General features: G+C 39.1%; 1 protein-coding gene across 2 annotated transcripts in view; it reads right to left on the reverse strand.

Annotated features, from left to right (window-relative positions):
- Positions 1 to 317: 317 nt before the first annotated feature.
- The window catches only part of ppargc1b (peroxisome proliferator-activated receptor gamma, coactivator 1 beta), a 149,579-nt gene continuing 128,602 nt past the window's right edge, over positions 318 to 21,294 (reverse strand). For both annotated transcript variants that reach the window (XM_059990207.1, XM_059990208.1), the window contains exons 8-12: positions 15,396 to 16,248; positions 7,271 to 7,367; positions 3,293 to 3,414; positions 3,041 to 3,192; positions 318 to 1,661 (exon numbers count right to left, since the gene is read on the reverse strand). In XM_059990207.1, coding sequence (XP_059846190.1) covers positions 1,558 to 1,661; positions 3,041 to 3,192; positions 3,293 to 3,414; positions 7,271 to 7,367; positions 15,396 to 16,248 — 1,328 coding nt within the window. In that variant the 3' untranslated portion in view covers positions 318 to 1,557. The remainder of the gene's footprint in view (positions 1,662 to 3,040; positions 3,193 to 3,292; positions 3,415 to 7,270; positions 7,368 to 15,395; positions 16,249 to 21,294) is intronic.

Consider the following 21,294-nt stretch of genomic DNA (forward strand, 5'->3'; position numbering starts at 1 on the left):
ATTACACAGGTGTTCAGGCTTTCCTGTGCAGGAAGAACATCCCAAAGTAACAACCGTCATTATCTTGTGTGCATCTTATTGGGAAATTACAGCTGCAGATTATGTTGGTATAGTATGTGAAAGTTAAACTGCATAAACCTTATGGATATTCAAATAGACAGATGAGAAATTTAAATTAGTATGCAACTACCCCACATTTTCTCATTGTCAGAGGACAAATATGATCTATTTGTCTACTTTTTCTTTCAATTACAGGGTGTAATTTTGTTGAGTTAGAATAAACAATTACAAAAAAATCCATTCCTACATTGTTTTATTGCTATTTTTATTCAGTGGCAAATCATTGAAATACCGAAAAATAAATAAAATACAATTGTTAAAAGAATGTGTTACATTCTGCGATTTTATTAATGTAAACAAGTGCATTGACGGGGCTTTGAGGGGGTTTCAACATATTTACAAGACATTAAAATATTATGTTTAATACAGTCTGTGATTTGAATTACTCTCTAAGAAACTATAAGATATGATTTAAAAATACATAATATGCCATTTGCTTGGGAGCTAGAGCCTTATTGAATCACACTTACAGCTGATGTGGAAAGGTATAAGGTTCCAATGTTTCAATTCTAAGATCATAAATAAAACACATTAGATTACCAAAAGTGAACTGCATTTTAACTGCCTGAAAAAATCTAATTATAAAACAGTAATGAAACAAGTTAGGTATTCCAAAAATTAAAAAAGTTGAAAGAAATAATCAAACTTTATCTGAACTCCCCATACCTTCCCACTTACACTTTTTAAATTAATCACACACATACGTACTGAACATACTTAAATAATAAAACAACTTCATCATCAGTGTATGATTTTAGAATAATCTAGTTTCATCAGCTAGTTATAACATTCTGATGATCCCACCAATTAATGGAATAATCACCCATGCACCCAGTTATAAATTTTTCTTGATATGCACTTATTCAATGACTTACAGCACAGCTCTGTCAATCTAGATATGTTAGTTCACTATAATGATAGTAAATTCTATAATATTACATGTAAACATTTCTGGTTAGGAAATTTCAGGACTGAAAAGGCAAGGCTACAGTTACAGTGCATAGTTGAAACAATGGAAGCACACAATAAATTACAACAGAAAAGGCTTCAATACATGTAAACTATTACATTTTAAAATGCAGCACATAAAACACATAAAATACCCGAGTGTTTAACCCCAATTCCCATTATACTAACACTGTATCCCAAACTACAGACATTAAAATTGGTGAACACAGCTGCAACTCCACTATTGTTTTATGGTTACTTATGGGAACACAACAACCAGTGAGCAGTAGTTCTACTAGACTGCCCAAACTTGTGACATTTGACATCTACCGAAGAATCACAGACAGAAGCAGCTTAGTTCATGTAAACTTCATTTTGATTTCACTGTTAAAGGATGAGTGTCCTGTTCTAATGCACAGAGGTAAACAAATGAAAAGTGCCTTGATTGAGGTATTGTGGCATCCTCTGCAGGCAATAGATGTAAGGCTGTTACCTAGTCAGGCTTCTCTGTGCCTCTTTCAACAAGCTGTCAAAATCCATAGTGTCATACTTGCTTTTCATTGGAGAAGGGTCCAAGTCTTCTGCACTGGGATCTAAAATTAACCAAGATTTGTTTTTAGTTTTGTATTTACTTCTGCTTTACAAAGTACGCACTTTGAATGAACAGTTAGTATTATTTTCTTCTGGGCTATATTACATTATTTCTGTGCATTACATTTTTATATAGAAAATTGCAATTCAGGATTTCAGTCCCTCTATGTATTCAGAAGAATTTCAACACATAATGGTTTCCATCACTCTCTTCTGTCAACGGATTTGTTAGTGATGCTGGTGTAGCCAAAACTTATTAAAGTATGCATAAGCTATTTTTGCAAAGTGTGCATAAAACATCTATTGAATGCTAAACCAAATCTAAAGGGGAAAATCTTGCATTCCGGTAAACCCTTACTTGTTAAAGCTATTGCTATACAGGTGTTCTAAACATGCAAACTTCTAGGGGAAAGGCTAGGAAACAGAGTTACTTCACAAAAATGAATCAAAGAAATGAAGCATATGAGTTGCAGTATTTCTAGATTTGGTATGTATTTAGGAGAATTATTCCCGGTTAGATAAATTAAGACACTAGGATTACCTAGAATTTTTGGAAAATAAGGGAGAGGCACATTACAAAGAAGACAAGGTTAAAAATAAACACGGTACCTCACTGGTTGGGCAGGATGTGGTTCCAATTTGTAAACGGAATCAATGCTAACAGGATTATTATTGCATTACACAGAGAGAGATGCATTATCAACAGAACTGCTGTGCCAGGAGCCTGCCAGAAATCCACCTGGAAATTTCTCTATGGTAACACAATTAATGTCGTTTACTGGCCATTGAGCTCGTTACCTCAGCTAAATCTCTGGGGACGCCATTGCTGTGCATTCAAAAAAGAGGGGGAGACAGTGGCTTCTATCACATCCAACAGGAGCAGGAAGTCTCTCTACATCAAGCCACAGTGTGATTCATTGCTGGATTTGTGCTGGCTCCCCCACACTCAGCTTCCCAGCACAGCAGCGGGGAGGACATGCCAGGATTTTTTGGTAGTGCATTGGTTCACAACCCAAGTAGATATCTTTTTTTTTTAATACAAGGATGTATGTACCTCTGAGGACCATGAGAGTTACAATGAATCAGCATTCTGTGGGATCACGCTGAGTGGCATACAAGTGCACATTAAAATATATAAATGCTCTGAATGCAGGAAAAGGTTAGCTCTGGCAGGACAGCGCTGCTAGCCTCCATGTGCACTTTACCTGGAAAACTTAAGCACATGGAACACCAACAGTGAATTGCTGTGAGTGTAAAAGAAAAAATGATGCACAGTTCAATAAGGTACAGTTTCCATTTTGCACCGATCAACACCACAAAACAGTAATATCGACAGAGCTAAACGCTGAAATCTACAGAGAGCACAATGCAAGTTCCTTACCCAGATCAGTGTAATTGGCTTTGCAGAATTGTCTGAGCCCTCCGCAGTATAAATGCAATGCAGGCTCACTCCGTCTCTGCAATTTATGTCCGTTCTTGAGAGCAGAAGCAGCATCCTCACTATGGCGATATGCAATAAATCCATACTTAACACTGCATTTAAAATAATGCATTAGTGCACTTAATTAAAAATGGACATTACCTGAAAATATGAGATTCATTTGAACTTGTCATATTCTCAATTAATGCTTACCCCCGATCTTGAGTAAATAGTTTGCATTCTTCGATCTCTCCAAAAACTTCGAAACGATGCTTTAGTTCTGCTGGAGTTATATTGCAGGCTAGCTTTCCGATATAGATAAAACGGCACTCATCCTGAACAAATAAATATAATTTAAAACCATTTGTAAAATCTCCTTCAGTTATTCACTTCCCCTTTCTATGGTGCTTTAAATCAATTATTTATTGCACGCCTATAAATAGCACACATTTTTAGCACATACAGTGTGTATGTGCTGTTCACAACATCTGAACTCTGTTCTCAGAAAACTGTCTTGGAATACTTTATTAAAGCAATATATAAATACAGGTTATGTTGATCTTTCTGCAATGGATATGGGTGGCTATAATGGGTGGCCTATAGATTTGGAATGGCCTAAGTTACCATAAACAGTGCAATATTATTTTAATTAATAACTAATTATTGAAAATGGACAGTATATGGAAAAGGGTGTTTTTCGGAAAGATTTCTTCTGGTGAAATATTATTTAAGAGCAGGTATTTAATGGTAGGTTTTAAATGAAGTCATGAACTAAAGATTAAGGAATTTGCAACCATCAGAGAATTCTTGATTAAGGATGGGACTTTATCCCCTAAGTCACCTCTAGCACCTGTTATTTGTGTAATATGATATTATTGATGATACTTGGACAGGAACTTTTAACATGCTTATGACATTGCTATGCCTAATTAAAATTATGTATTTTAAGCACACTTCCAGTAAATTTGTGGATAAAGAATTGCAGTCAAGCTGCTGGTGGATAACACACAATAACACAGGAGCAGGAGCAGGACATTGGGCCTTCAAGACTGCTTGTTCAATATGATCTTGCATATATATGCTGGTCTGGATAGCTGAATCAAGAGGAAGAAAGAAGCCAAATTAAACTGAGGAGTAAAATGATTCAATCCTAAATTGAAATATGGGGGGACCTGAGGAATGCCAGAAACACAAGAGGAATCTGTTGGAAAAGTTAAAGGAGAACGTGTCACAGTGAAGAAAAAATTAGAACGATTAGTTCTAATTCCTGTATGAACTTGCCTGTAAAAAGCAGTGTGTCTCTGTGGACTTTGGTGTCAATGTCATCAATGTCATTTCTTAATTCAGATTGGTTCTGATCACCTCAATATCACAGATGGCTGTGGAGGGCATGTCATTGGGTATACTTAAAGCAGAAGTCGATAGGTTCTTTATTAGTAAGAGAGTTCAAGGTTGTGGGAAGAAGGCAGGAGAATGGGGTTGAGAGGGAAATAAGTCAGCTGTGATCAAACGGGAAAGTAGAAATGATGGGCTGAATGACCCAATTTTGTTCCAGTTTCTTAATTGTTTTATTCCCCATACCACCCACTCTCTGATTCTGGCTTCTTGTTAAAGACAATGTTAAACCTGCACCTTCTACAGAACTGATTGGGTCAAAGGCATAGCCTTCCATCTCAAAATCTTTCCTATACCCGACATATGCTGGTGATATGAAACCTGACTCTGATTCTTTAAAGCTAAACACAAATGAAAGTTACTGTTATTGTCAACTGGAAATGTTAAATGCCACTGTTTAACTTTTATGTCTATATTAAAGTCAAATTATCTAAACTCTTCAACCTGCCACATTTTTCTCTCAGGACACATGCCATGACTCCCCTGAAATGAATAATCAGTTTTGTGACATCAATACTTCTGCTTTAATATATTTATGACACCTATGTAAACAAAGGAACAGCTGGACTATAAATTATAAAACCCATTTCAAGTCACTGGTTTATAAACCAAAGCTATTTTTTGAAGAATTATTGTCGTGACAATGTATCCGCTTATTTGATGTCATTGCTTGGTAGTTTTTAGATTAGAATGTATGATTCTTTGCAGGTTTAGACAGAAGTAATATCAAAATTTCTAATGAAAAATCTATGTTCAGAATTCAGTTCTTACACTGCTAAACAGAATTTAAAAACATCTCAGCATTTGATGGCTCTGGCCCACTACTCACAGAATTCACAAGAATGAAAGGTGACCTCATTCAAACCTTGCGAATGTTGAAGTCCTCGATAGAGTGTATGTTGAGAGGATATTTCCTATGGTGGGCCAGTTCAAGACCAGAGGACACAGCCTCAAAATAGAGGGATGTCCTTTTAGAACGGAGATGAGGAGGAATTGCTTTAGCCAGAGAGAATGTTGCCACTAGTGAGGGCAAGTTATTGGGTATATTTAAGGCAGAGGTTGATAAATTCTTGATTTGTCAGGGCACGAAGGGATATGGGGAAATAGCAACTTGATGGGCCAAATGGCCTAATTCTGCTGCTGTATCATAAGGTCTTATGAAACTTTTGTTTATCCGAGAAATATTTTTGAAAATATATTTTGGCTAAAACCCGAAGCAGTAAAACTGTCCTTAAATGACATGAATGAGTTTGTTCAGCACTAATACATTAATTATGAATATGGGCAAAAACTAAATGAGTGACAAAGCTAGTTACTATCTACAGGCAACATGTCTCTTGCCAGTGCTAAGATTAAAGCTGTGAACCATTGATGCACAGGATTTTAGCAACAGAGGCCCTGAGCATAAATCCTACTTAGGCAAGGGGAATGAGTACAGTTCTATTTATTAGTAGACTTGGTAATCTTGCTTTAATCAGAGACAGTAAGCCTAATGCAACTGAGGTTGAACACTGTTGAGAATATCAAATTTAATAAATATTTATGCTTCTCATCAAATTTAACGTAAATATAACTTTTTTTTCCCATTCTGAAGTAGATGAAAAGATCATGGTCAATTTCACAGAGTAGTTCCTGTAAATATACAATATTAAAAATGAATGTGACAGGAAAATGTAGCAGGTCTGAGATTTAAAATCAAAGTTCATATCGTCTTTTAGATGATCAAGCATAATTTTACTATTTTAAATGGGAGTATTAAAACCTGAACCCCAACTCAAGCAACCTCTAACCTACTAACTTCCAGGTTTTAAGAGGCAGCTCACTCACTGGTTTGCATGAGATGAAATGTCAGTCTTTAAGAGAGGCTGTCAATTTCTGATTTTATCTGCTTTCCAGGTTTAAGGTGATATGATTGTTTTCACAGGCATGAAGGAGCTTGGCAGGTGAAGAGAAGCAAGGACAGCTTCACAGAGAAGGTAAGTGCCAGCTCACATGCCCCCATTCTTCTAGCATCTGGGTTATGAATCACAGACGCCTTGGGATCAGAGAATGACACATGTTTCTTTGGGATAGGGCTTCCACCCTGGTTGGCAATCAGATTACACCTCCTGTCCTGGTTCTGTACCCTGTCCAGCTGGAACCCGTGCCTAATAATCAGTTTTCTGGGTTAGGAACCTGTCAGCAAAGGACCAGTGTGAAGTCAGATTCCATATTAGACAAGTTTCCATTCTACCTTCAAACCCTCTAGATTATATTGATTATTTTCAGGCAACAAAGGAGATTTCTACAGTGCTCCAAGCCTACAATAACCCAGAATAGTTTTCCTGTTTGGGTTGATGAACTAAGTGTGCATCTGTGCTTACTGCTGCCTGACAGGAAAATTGAAATGGTGAAATACGCACCTAAGGTGAGGGGTCAAGTAGAATGTCAGAGTGATTCAAGACGATTTAACTTTGAAACATTGGGAGGATACAGAAGGGACGAGGGCCAGTGTGATTGGCAGAATAAAATAGGAAAATGAACAGGTTGAGATTTTAAGGAAGGAAGATTGAAGTGGTGATAGGAAGAATTGGCAGATCTTGACAAGTGATCCCCTCTGCCACACACACACACACTCTTCTGCTGTTCTCCCTCCTTACAGAGTGATGGAGGAATATTCAGCTCAATCAGCCTTTGCAGTTGCAAATTATTTTACACTTTCTGTTGTCTTAGAGATGCATTTAAAGCACCCAGTTGACCACATTTAAGGTAAATCTCCAGTATTAGATCCAATTTTCTCTTTTTTGATTGACCCACCATGGCTTTATTCCTTCTATCCCTTCGGTTAGCATTTTCAAAGTCCTCGCCATTCCAGATTTGCCTCCCGTATAAACATTTGTCACGCCTGGCATTCCTGTGGAATTTTCACAATAAAAAATATTTTCAGCCAGCAGCAAGTTTAACATCCATACACAAATAAATTACTGATAACCTTTATAAGAGTTGGTAGCTTTAGCATAGTACTGGCAGATGCAATGGGTTGAATGGCCTTTGTTGGGAGTCTGAGGTTCTTTTGGAAATCAGGGAAGAGGCACAAAACTTGTTGCTTCACAGTCGTTTTATTAAACGGTGATAAAACAAAGAAAATTTGATACAAACGTTGATAGTGATCTAGTAAGTGAAGGAAAAGCTAAGAAGCTAATAAGATGGCACTGCCTTGTAGTCAGTTATTTTTATAGGACAGAGATAAGGAAAAATTCCATTCATATTTATAGATCAGAGTTAACCAATGAGAAAAATTATTATTCAAATAATGCAGTACCAAGAAGCTTACAAGGCTTTCCATAATTGTACACTATATAACAACTAAAGGCATACTAAACTTGCATATACATCCTATAATGACTGAGAAGCATAGTAAGCCATTACTTGCATATAAGTAATTGTATAAAATGCAAACTAATAATTAATTTTTAAAACTACAAATCAATAATAAATTAAACAGTCTAAGAATTAAACAGTTGGATCCAACACCCTGTCGTGTGGAACCAATTCCCAGATGCTTAATCCATTTACCAAAGGTAGCTCATCAAATACATTTTAAGATACAATTTTCCCACCATCATGACAAGCAAAGCTTCTTAACTACACTACCAGCGGTGGCAATTTAATGAAACGCAACAAGTTAGTTACAATATTATGCAGTAGGTTGGGGTTAAATACAGGATCTACATTTAATGCATTCTTTGTATCCAAGTGATAAGTTAATTTTTCTCGGCTCCTCACTTGGACAGACAGACTAGGTGTGGGGTTTGGGTACTGGCTGGAGGGGGTGGAAATGTTAAGAAGCAGTGCTTATCCGTCCTCTGAAACCCTGGTGCAAAGAACAAGAATCTAGGCAGTAGGTTCAATTATAATGCTTTTCATGTTTTAACAAATGGCAGCATCCATCTTCTAAACAAAGACATATCTTATGGGCAACAGCTGCATGTATTAAGTATTGTTGGAAATATATCTCAGCTGAAGTTAGAGAAGGGGAAACAGAAAAAAATAAGGAGACATAACATCTTGAACAGGTGATTTGATGAATTTTGTATCATTAGAAATGTGCTATCAGAATCCAGTTGGGCATGACAGACATTACATATATTTATAAACGATAGATAGTTCACTATATTCTATTTCTAATTTAATTGAAAAGCCCTATTTCAACTGTGTTGCATAGGCTTTTCATCTTCAATAACTATAACGCTGGTTACATTTATGGAGAATGCAAAGAAAGGTATTTACAATGATAAATTGCTGTAATGTAAGAGCCTACAATTTCTGCTCAGTAGTGAAGCAATTGCACTTGTCCCTGACTTTGAAAAACACTGCCCACAACAATCCAATAATCTCATGGTGTGGATATCATCTTCCCTGACATCATTTGTCGGTGGCATCTATGACGTCAACAGACATGTCTGGCAGCCAATCAATTACATTGAAAAATTTTCTCAGAAAGCAAACAATAATAGAAAGAACCAATTTTTACTTAATTTAAAACTGCATAGTTATAAATGATTACAGTGTAGAAGGCGACAGTACACTAGCTCCCTACAAAGCAACTCTTCAGTTCTCTACTAAACCAGCCTTTTTCTCCATAGCCTTACAGTATTTCTTTCAACATATACTTAATCTGATTTCCTCTTGAAGTCCATAATGAAACCTGCTTCCATCACTTCTGCAATTACATTATTTCTTATTCGAAACAAGTACAGCATTAAAAAGATTCTCCTTATATCAATCTCAAATATTTGTTGCTTTTTTGCATGAGATTAAAAGAGAAATGGAATATCAAACACATTTTATAAAAAGATCAATCATTTCAAATACATCTGAAATTTCTTTTTAAGAAAATGATTGTTTAAAAAGCTAAGGTAAGAGCATTTGGACCAGTGTTTCCATTAAGGAGAGACTCAAGACGAAGCAGAGTACATTCAGGATTTTTCAGTCAGAATTATTGCTGAAGTTTTCATCAGCTCACTGATGAACTACAGCGGATTCTGATTAGTTGGGCCATCAGTTAATCGGGGCGGCTGTTTATTTGGGACAAATTTTAAGGACGAGAAACAAAATGAGAAAATAGCTGGGCTTCCTTGTACAAAGTTTGTATTTATTTGGGGCACCATGCAGCTTAATTGGGGCAGGAGACCAATGCAAAACATTTTCTAACTAGCATCAGTGGCGTGCATGTCATGTGCCCATCAGACACTACACCATGCTTAAAACAGTTTCTAAACAGCGTCACCTGTGTATTTGTGTTCAAACAGCAGTGATTTTTGTCACTGATAGTTATCCAGTAATAGACTATAAGACCATAGAACATTATAGCACAGAAACAGGCCTTTTGGCCCTTCTTGGCTGTGCCGAACCATTTTTCTGCCTAGTCCCACTGACCTACACCTGGCCTACACCCCTCTCATCCATGTACCTGTCCAGGTTTTTCTTAAATGTTAAAAGTGAGCCTGCATTTACCACTTCATCTGGGAGCTCATTCCACACTCCCGCCACTCTCAGTGTGAAGAAGCCCCCCACCCCCCACAATGTTCCTTTTAAACTTTTCTCCCTTCACCCATGTCCTCTGGTTTTTTTTCTCCCCTAGCTTCAGTGGAAAAAGCCTGCTTGCATTCACTCTATCTATACCCATCATAATTTTATATACCTCTATCAAGTCTCCCCTCATTCTTCTATGCTCCAGGAAATAAAGTCCTAACCTATTCAACCTTTCTCTGTAACTGAGTTTCTCAAGTCCCAGCAAAATCCTTGAAAACCTTCTCTGCACTCTTTGAACCTTATTAATATCCTTGTAATTCGGTGACCAAAACTGCACATAACACTCCAAATTCGGCCTCACCAATGCCTTATACAGCCTCACTGTAACATTCCAACTCTTATAATCAGTACTTTGATTTATAAAGGCCAATGTGCCAAAAGCTCTCTTTACTACCCTATCTACCTGTGATGCCACTTTTAGGGAATTTTGTATCTGTATTCCTAGATCCCTCTGTTCTACTGCACTCCTCAGTGCCCTACCATTTACCTTGTATGTTCTACCTTGGTTTTTCCTTCCAAAGTGCAATACCTCACACTTGTCTGTATTAAACTCCATCTGCCATTTTTCAGCCCATTTTTCCAGCTGGTCCAAATCCCTCTGCCAGCTTTGAAAACCTTCCTCACCGTTCACTACACTTTCAATCTTTGTATCATCAGCAAATTTGCTGATCCAATTTACCACATTATCATCCAGATCATTGATATAGATGACAAATAACAATGGACCCAGCACGAATCCCTGTGACACACTATTAGACACAGGCCTCCACTCAGAGAAGCAATCCTCCACTATCACTCTCTGGTTTCTCCCATTCAGCCAATGCCTAATCCAATTTACCACCTCACCATGTATTCCTAGCGACTGAATCTTCCTAACTAACCTCCCATGCGGGACCTTGTCAAAGGCCTTACTGAAGTCCATGTAGACAACATCCACTGCCTTTCCTTCATCCACTTTCCTTGTAACCTCCTCGAAAAACTAATAGATTTGTTAAACATGATCTACCACACACAAAGCCGTGTTGACTCTCCCTAATAAGTCCCTGTCTATCTAAATACTTGAAGATTCTATCTCTTAGTACTCCTTCCAATAATTTACCTACTATCGACGTCAAACTTATCGGCCTATAATTTCCTGGATTACTTTTGGAGCCTTTTTTAAACAACAGAACAACATGAGCTATCCTCCAATCCTCTTGCACCTCACCCGTAGATACCGACATTTTAGATATATCTGCCAAGGCTCCTGCGATTTCAACACTAGTCTCCTTCAAGGTCTGAGGGAATACCCTGTCAGGTCCTGCGGATTTATCTACTCTGATTTGCCTCAAGATAACAAGCACCTCCTCCTCTTCAATCTGTATAGATTTCATGACCTCACTATTTGTTTGCCTTATTACCATTGACTCCGTGCTAGTTTCCTTAGTAAATACAGATGCAAAATACCCATTTAAGATCTCCCCCATTTCTTTTGGTTCCATGCATAACTGACCACTCTGATCTTCAAGAGGACCAATTTTATCCCTTACTATCCTTTTGCTCTTAATATACCTGTAGGTGCTCTTTGGATTATCCTTCACCTTGACTGCCAAAGCTACCTCATGTCTTCTTTTAGTCCTCCTGATTTCTTTAAGATTTTTTTTGCACTTTTAATACTCCTCAAGTACCTTATTTCCTCCCTGTTTCCTATACACGTCATACTTCTCTCTCTTCTTCTTTATCAAAGTTCCAATATCTCTAGACAACCAAGGTTCCTTACTCTTAATCACTTTGCCTTTAATCCTGACAGGAACATACAAACTCTTCACTCTCAAGATTTCTCCTTTGAAGGCCTCCCACTTACCAACAACATCCTTGCTACAGAACAACCTGTCCCAATCCAAGCTTTTTAGATCCTTTCTCATTTCTTCAAATTTGGCCTTTTTTCAGTTTAGAACCTCAACCCGAAGACAAGATCTATCTTTATCCATGATCAAGTTGAAACTAATGGTGTTATGATCACTGGAACCAAAATGTTCCTCTACACACTCTTCCATCACCTGTCCAAACTCGTTTTCTAATATAACTATATAACCATATAACAATTACAGCATGGAAACAGGCCATCTCAGCCCTTCTAGTCCGTGCCGAACTCTTGCTCTCACCTAGTCCCACCAATCTGCACACATCCCACAACCCTCCATTCCTTTCCTGTCCAAATACCTATCCAATTTTATCCAATAGGAGATCCAAGGGGTCAGTGTGGACATGGTGGAGGATTACAAATACCTGGGGATGAGAATTGACAATAAACTGGACTGGTCAAAGAACACTGAGGCTGTCTACAAGAAGGGTCAGAGCTGAGGAGACTGAGGTCCTTTAACATCTGCCGGACGATGCTGAGGATGTTCTACAAGTCTGTGGTGGCCAGTGCTATCATGTTTGCTGTTGTGTGCTGGGGCAGCAGGCTGAAGGTAGCAGACACCAACAGAATCAACAAATTCATTCGTAAGGCCAGTGATGTTGTGGGGGTGGAACTGGACTCTCTGACGGTGGTGTCTGAAAAGATGATGCTGTCCAAGTTGCATGCCATCTTGGACAATGTCTCCCATTCACTGCATAATGTACTGGTTAGGCACATGAGTACATTCAGCCAGAAACTCATTCCACCGAGATGCAACACTGAGCGTCATAGGAAGTCATTCCTGCCTGCGGCCATTAAACTTTACAACTCCTCCCTCAGAGTGTCAGACACCCTGAGCCAATAGGCTGGTCCTGGACTTATTTCCTCTTGGCATAATTTACCTATTATCATTTAATTATTTATAGTTTTATATTGCTATATTTCTACACTATTCTTGGTTGGTGCAACTTTAACAAAACCCAATTTCCCTCGGGATCAATAAAGTATGTCTGTCTGTCTAATATTGCATCCTCTCTAGTCGGTACCTCTATGTATTGATTTAGAAAACTTTTGGATCGAAGGGAGAAGGAATGGGAGCAGAGGAGGGACAGCGGTGGTTAGGGAAGGGAGAAGCGTGGGGAGTCGCCCCACAGGGGGGACGAGAAAATCAAAAATTTATTTAAAAAAAAGAAAACTTTCCTGAACACATTTTACAAACTCTAACCCGCCTAGACTTTTAACATTATGGGAGTCCCAATCAATAAGTGGAAAATTAAAATCCCCTACTATTGCAACTTTATGTTTCCTGCAGTTGTCTGCTATCTTGCTGCAGATTTGCTCCTCCAATTCTCGCTGACTATTTGGATGGTCTATAATACAACCCCATTAATACCTTTCCTGTTTCTCAGCTCCACCCATATGGCCTCGGGTAGACAAGCCCTCTAAACTGTCCTGCCGAAACACTGCTGTGACATTTTCCCTGATTAGCAATGCTACCCCCCCCCCCCCACCCTTCATCAGCCTCAGCATTATATCCTTGCTTTTGTATTCTAGTCCTCTTGAAATGAATGCTAGCATTGCATCTGTCTTCCTACAAGTCTCAAACTACAAGTTAACCCTTGAGAAATCTAAGTCCCTTTGCATATCTAATTTTTGGATTTCCTACGCCATATTCTATCTGCCACTTCTTTATTCCCCTTTGTTCCTTTATTCCCTCTCTTTTGCCTATCAGCCAATCTTCTATCCATGCTAGTATCTTTCCTGTGATATCATGAGCTCTTAATTTGTTAAACAGCCTCACATATAGCACCTGTCAAAAGCCTTTTGAATGTCCAAATAAATAACATCCACTGACTCTCCTTTGTCTATCCTGTTTGTTATTTCCTCAAAGAAATCCAATGGATTTGTCAGGCTAGGTTTTCCATTTTGAAAACCATCATTTTCATCTAAGTACCTTGAAACCGCATCCTTAATAACAGATTCCAACATCTTTCCAACCACTGAAGCCAGGCTAACTAGCCTATACTTTCCTTTCTTTTGTCTTCCTTACTTCTTAAAGAATAGACATTTACAATTGTCCAGATCAGGAACCATTCCAGAATCTAGCAATTTTTGAAAGATCATTATGAATGCCTCCACAATCTCTTCAGCTAACTCTTTCAGAACTCTGGGGGGTAGTCCATCTGTTGCTGGTGACTTATCTACCTCAAACTTTTCAGTTTCCCAAGCACCTTCTCCTTAGTAATAGCAACAACACTCGCTTCTGCCCCCTGAAGCTCTCACATTTCTGGCATTCTGCCTGTGTCTTCCACAGTGAAGACTGATGCAAAATACTTATTAAGTTCTCCTCTATTTCTTCGTCCTTCCTTACTACCACTCCAGTGTAATTTTCCAGTGGTCCAATATCCTCTCGTCTCTCTTTTACTTTTAGGTAGCTGAGCAAAAAAACCTTTTGTTTCGCAAAGACGAGGAAATCTGCAGATGCTGGAAATTCAAGCAACACACACAAACTGCTGGTGGAACGCAGCAGGCCAGGCAGCATCTCCAGGAAGAAGTGCAGTCGACGTTTCGAGTTGAGACCCTTTGGTTTAAGAGCAGCCTACTTTCTGCACTAGTTGTCTGTGCTGATTTTGTTCCGTTACAGTCAATCAAAAGAACATGTTAGCATACACTGAATGAATTCTTCCATCAATAACTTTAGTAACTAATACTCAGTTTTATAATTCTAGAATAGTTTTGGAAGTGTTCTAAGTTATTCTGTATTTTAATTAATTACATAACTTGTTACTTAGTTAAAATATAGTTTGTTTTTTTTAAGATGTTAAAAAAAATATATTTCTATCAAACTTCAGCCAATTGGGCAATATGTACTGGTCCTGACATATCCCGAATAACCAAAATCCACTGTATATACAAGATAAGGCTACAAACCAGAGCAAACTGAGCAGAAGCAGAAAATTACTGGTAGTTACTTACACATTTTTGTATTTAACTGCATCTACAGTTGCTGCCAGGTTTCCTTCATTACAAAAAATTTGCAATTAAATTTTAGATCAACTTTAAACTCCTTTTCCTGTTGCTCCTACCCGAGAGGCACTACAGCTTGTGAGAATTTGCAATTAAATTTTAGATCAACTTTAAACTCCTTTTCCTGTTGCTCCTACCCAAGAGGCACTACAGCTTGTGAGAGGTTGTTTCTCTACACAGGCAGCCAAACTACAGGCTAGGTATTCCTTCATGGCTAAATATCGCCCTCCTTCAGTCTATCTTCACTGAGAGGGTTTGTTATTGGAAACAATATCTAACTCTACAATATATCATTTTAAATACTTCTGGAAATAGGAGAAGGTTAGAGAGAAGGCTGGGGATGACTGAAGGAAGGCTACGGTCAAGTCAGAATTTCATGATACAATTACCAGTTCTTGCTTATCACTCTATGTCTTTACTCGCTTGTCAATTTCCTACCTGGAAGATTCCCTTTTCACTGGAGATTGAGATTGTGCATGAGGAAATCCAGAAGTTATTTTGTGCTGTTGGTTAGAGCAAGACTTCACTTCTTCCTCATCTAACTGATGTTCTTGTGCATGCGAAGAGTCCTTTGGCAGTGATTGGGCATTCATATGCAAGGAAATAGACGGTGATTGATCTGGAGAATCAGTCCCAGAATTTTTCATCCCTGTTAGCAACTTCACACCAGAATGATTGCAGCATTCATTAGGGCCATAATTATTGCCTTCAAGTGCATTTTGTTCCACCTCATCTGTAATGGCTTCTTCCGGATAACCAAAGTGCTTGAATAATTTGGCTCTTATCTCTTGGTCTCTCAATGGTTTTTTATTGCTGCTCAGAATGGAAAGCCTTTTGCTTATCTCCACTCTCTTACCATTAGGTCCTTGACTTGGAATGGGAGACATCTTTTGCTTCTTATCACTGCAAAGTGAATAATCGTCATATGTTTCCTTTCCATCCTGATGGCTACTAGAGTTTGGAAGTTCATAAAGTCTCAGAACATTCTTTTCAGTTTCAGTTTCTGACCTGTACAATTGACAATAGTCATGGTCACCAAAGCATCTGGTATATGACCTTTTAACCTTCTTGCCTTCGATCTGAACTGGGGCAACAGTGGCTTTGCTAAGGTAAGCATACAGCTCAGTTTGCTCAGGGTGTTTATTGACAAGACTTTTTGATAAAGAACTCCAATGATTCTTTGTTGGTAATTCATTAATTGTGTTGTCAATAGATGAATCAATTTTTATTGCTGTCTTGAAAGGATCATCTCTGGTCGTTTTGTGTGGCGGGGTAGTTGGAGGTGTAAGTCCTGCAAGAAGAGCGATTAACATAGATATTCATTAAATAATAATTATTTTTGAACACAAAGACAAGGATCTGACAATAATAATATGGAATTAAAGACTCATTAAATGGTGATAGGTAGCATTTCGATCTATGATATACAATACTCCCAACCTTTCACTCTTAATCCATGAACTCAAGCTGGAGTCTCATCCATCCTTAGAGGAAAAAGCCTGCTTGCATTTTCCCCTCATAATTTTGTATACCTCTACCAAATCTCCACTCAACCTTCTACATTTTAGCAAAAGGAAGTCCTAACTTATTCAACCTTTCCTTATAACTGAGGTCAAGTCCCAGCAACAACATTGTAAATTATTTTTGTTTTATTAATTGCAATCGTGAACGATAGCCAGATCAGAAATGCTGATCAAGTCAACTAGTTCCCAAACAGAACTCTGATAGGCCAATCAGATGGTTCACACCTGCTCAGCGATAGAACACAAAAAAGTTTCTCTCTAAACTCTTTCAATATTATTTACATCTTTCTTCTTGGTAGCTGACAAAAACTGTACTCATTACTCCAAATTAAGCCTCACCAATAACTTACAGAATTTCAACATAATTTCCCAACATTTGTACTCAATACATTGATTTATGAAGGCCAATGTGCCAAAAGCTTTCTTTATGACCCCATCTGCCTATGCTACCACTTTCAATGAATTCTGGACCTTTATTCCCAGATCACTTTGTTTTACCTCACTCCTCAGTGCCCTACCATTCACTGTGAAAGACTATCCTAGTCGATCCTACCTTGCACTTGTCTGATCTAGTTTGCCACATTATCACCCAGATTGTTGATAAAGATGACAAACAACACTGGACCCAGCACCAACTCCTGGGGTATTCCTGTCACAGGCCTCAGTCAAAGAGGCTACCATCTATTACCACTCTGGGGCTTCTCTCGCATTCCAATGTCTAATCCAATTCATGACCTCATCTTGAATGCTAAGTAATTGAACCATCTTGACAAACCTTCCATGGGGAACCTTGTCAAAAGCGTTGCAAGTCCATGTAGACAACATCCACTGCCTTGCCTTCATCAACTTTCTCAGTAACTTCCTCAAAAAAACTCTATAAGATTAGTTAGACACACCTAGCATGCACAAAGCCATGTTACTATCCCTAATCAGTCACCAACTATCAACATATTTAGATATGTAATCCCTTACAATACATTCCAATAACTTTCATACTGCTGATGACAGGCTTGCTGGCCTATAATTTCCTGGCTTATTTTTAGAGCCTTTCTTAAACAACAAAACATTGGCTATCCTGCAATCCTCTGGTACCTCACCTGTGGCTAAGGATGTTTTAAGTATCTCTGCTGGTACCCTTGCAATTTCCCTACTAACCTTTTACAGGTCCATGGCCCTGTCAAGCCCTGGGGATTTATCCACCATAATTTCTCTCAAGACAGCAAACACCTCCTCCTCTGTAATCTGTAAAAGGATCTATGACCTTTTACTGCTTTGCCTCACTTACATAGACTATGTGTTCATCTCCCAAATATAGAAGCAAAAAAAAAAGCCATTTAATAACCCTCTCATCTCTCTCAACTCCATGCATAGACTACCACTCAGATCTTCCAGAGGATCAATTCTGTCCCTTGCTATCCTTTTGCTCTTAATATATCTGTAGAAGCCCTTAGGATTCTGCTTCACCTTGTCTGCTACAGCAACCTCATGCTTTCTTTTAGCCCTCCTGATTACCTTCTTAAGTGTTCTTTTGCATTTTTATACTCAAGCACGTCATTTGTTCCTACCTGCCTACACTTGTTATGCATCTTCTTTTTCTTAAACAGGGCCTCAATATCTCTCATAAACCAAAGTTTCATAAAACTGCTGTCTCAACCTTTTATTTTGACAGGAATGTATAAGCTCTGTGCTCTCAAAATTTCACTTTTGGAAGGCCTCCTATTGATCAAGTCCACCTTTACCAGAAAACAACCTTTTCCAAACCATGCTTGTAAGATCCTTTCTGATATAATCAAAATTGGCCTTTCTCCAGTGTGGAATAAGAACATGAGGACCGGACCTACCTTTCAAAGTTCAAAGTGCATTTAATATCAAAGTATGTATACTATATACAACCTGAAGATTTGTCTCTTTACAGGCAGCCACAAAACAAAGAAGCCCAATAAAACCCTTTAAAAATGAAGACCGTCAAACACACAATGTGCAAAAAACAAGTCATTCAAACAATAAAAAGTAAGCAAATAAGATTCAGAAGTAAAGTTCACTGAAGTGATTTCGCAGCCACAAAGCCAGTTGTCTTTGCAGTCGGCCCAGGAACCTGTTACTTACAGGGCACAGCCTCAGTCCAGCGCACAGATGAGGAAGCCTTGTCGAGCAGCAAGCTGACCAGCCCGTCCTTCACCTCCGGCCCTGATATGCTGACCTTTCTAATCCAGTTCGGTGCTTAAACTGGACAAGGGCCCATTGCCTTGATTCAGTCCATACAAGGCAAGCTATAACTGTCCCCGCACCTTCAATACTTCAGTTCATATTGCAAAAATGCCAGCTTGTACCGGGAATTCAAAAGCTCAGCTCCAAAAGAGAAGTTACAGGCTATTGATTGCAATGATTGTTGTCCAGAAAAAGTGTGATTAATACAGTAGTTAGTAGTTTCTTTTCTGTCAGTAAGGCATCACTGCCATCTTCAACCAGAACATTCCATAATTACCTCTAACCTAATGGCATCATGATCACTGGATGCAAAGTGTTCCCCTACACAAACTTCTGTCACCCACCCTGTCTCATTCCCTAACAGGAATATAATACCACACTCGTTCTATCTTGAAATACTATGTGCTCATTAAGAATACCTTCTTGAACACATTCGACAGACTGTTTCCTATCCAGCTCATTTACAGTATAGGAGGCCCTGTCAATATGTGGAAAGTTAAAATCACCTACTGTCAACCTTACTTTCTCGCAACTGTCTGTAATCTCTATGTAGGATTGCTCCTCTAAATCCTGCGGATTGTTATAATCCCATTAATGTGGTCAATACCTTTCTTATTCCTCAATTCTACCCATAAAGCCTCACTCGACAAACTCTCCAGTTTGTCCTGTCTGAGCACTGTCGTGACATTTTCCCTGGCTAGTAATGCCACCCCTCGTCCTTTAATCCACCCCCCCATTCCTTCACGTCTAAAAAAAATGGAATCCTGGAACACTGAGCTGCCAGTCCTGCCCATTCTGCAACCAAGTTTTTCTAATGGCTACAATGTCATAATTCCAAGTGCTGATCCTTGCCCTAAGCAAATCCACCTTTCCAACAATACCTGTCACATTGAAATATACGCAGGTCAGAACATTAGACCCACCGTGCTCAACTGTTTGATTCCTGACTTTGTATGTATGCTTAACAGCATTTTTCTCCACAACCTATTCTCCACTTTCTGTTCTGGCACTTTGGTTCCCAGTCCCCAGGCAATTCTAGTTTAAATGGCACCTGCCCCCCACTCCCATGCAGCACTGCATTAGTACAGGAACAATACAGGACATAACTTCTGATAACGCATTTATTTAGTCCTGTTCTCACTGCTCCCTACTGAAATTGTCTCCTTAGATGTGAAAAGCATATTAGAAATCAATCTAAACTTCATTATTAATATTTATTGAATAAACACAAAACAACATAATGTAAAAGCTTTAAACTGCAGTAAACTGGCATGACACTTAAAAGGAAATCCAATATTCTGTCTTCAGGTAAACTACCAGCAGTTCATGTCCTCTTTAGTCTTCTCAGTCAGCATGATGTAGACATTCAAAATAAATCAGATTATTCTAAATATAACTGAATCAGTCAGAAGTAGTTTAAATAAATTTATGAAGAAAATCATAACACGAGAAATTCCATAGATGCTGGAAATCCAAAGCAGTACACAGAAAATGCTGGAGGAACCTAGCAGGTCAGGCAGTGTCAACGGAACTGAATAAACACTTGACGTTTTCACCCGAGAACCTTCTACAGGACTGGAAAGGAAGGAGCAGACGCCAGAATAAAAAGGTGGGGGGAGGGGAAGGTGGATAGGAAAATTAAAGAACTGGAAAGAACCTAATGCGACAGGAGAGGAGAGTCGTCCATGGGCAAAAGGGAAAGAGGAGGGGACCCAGGAGGAAGTGATAGCCAGGGTAGAAGAGGTAAGAGGACAGTGAATCGTGGTACAAGAGGAGGCCATGGACCGACATGTCAGAACAGGAACGGGAATTGGTATTAAAATGTTTGGCCACTGGGAAGTCCCCTTTTGTCAGAGTGGAAGTGCTCGACAAAGTGGTCCCCCAATTTACGACAGGTCTCATCAACGTACAGGAGGCTGCATCAGGACACACCTGGAAGGTACCGTTTGGGGCCCTGAATGGAGGTGAGGGAAGAGGTGAATGGGCAGGTGTAGCACTTTGGCCGCTTGTAGGGGCAAGTGCCGGAGGGATGAGTGGACAAGGGAATCACAGAGGGAGTGAACCCTGCAGAAAGCAGGGAGAGTGGGGGGGGGGTAGTAACAGTATGTTTGGTGGTACGACCCCTTTGGAGTTGGTGGAAGTCACACAGAATATGTTGGGTGCAGAGTCTCATGGAGTGGTAGGTAAGGACAAGAGAAACACTCATCACTGTTGAGACAGCAAGAAGATGGGTGAGTGTGGATGTTCGGGACGTGGAGGAGGGCAGCATCAACGGGGAAGGGAAACCCTGTCCTTTGAAGAAGGATGACATCCCTGATGCCCTGAAATGGAAAGCCACATCCTGGGAACAGATGCGATGGAGATAAAAGAACTGAGAAAAGGGAATGGCATTTTTACAGGAGACAGGGTGGGAAGAGGTATAATCAACATAACCGTGGGAACTGGTTGGCTTAGAAAAGATGTTCGTCTCCAGAGAGTCAAGAAAGGGGAGAGAGGTGTCATAATGGGCCGAGTGAATTTAAGGGCAAGATGGAAGTTGGAGGAAAATTTGATGAAATTGATGAGCTCAGTATGGGTGCATGAAGCAGCACCAATGCAGTTGTCGA

This window comes from Hypanus sabinus, chromosome 15 (genome assembly GCF_030144855.1).
Source record: "Hypanus sabinus isolate sHypSab1 chromosome 15, sHypSab1.hap1, whole genome shotgun sequence".
In the NCBI taxonomy this organism is placed as follows: Eukaryota; Metazoa; Chordata; class Chondrichthyes; order Myliobatiformes; family Dasyatidae; genus Hypanus; species Hypanus sabinus.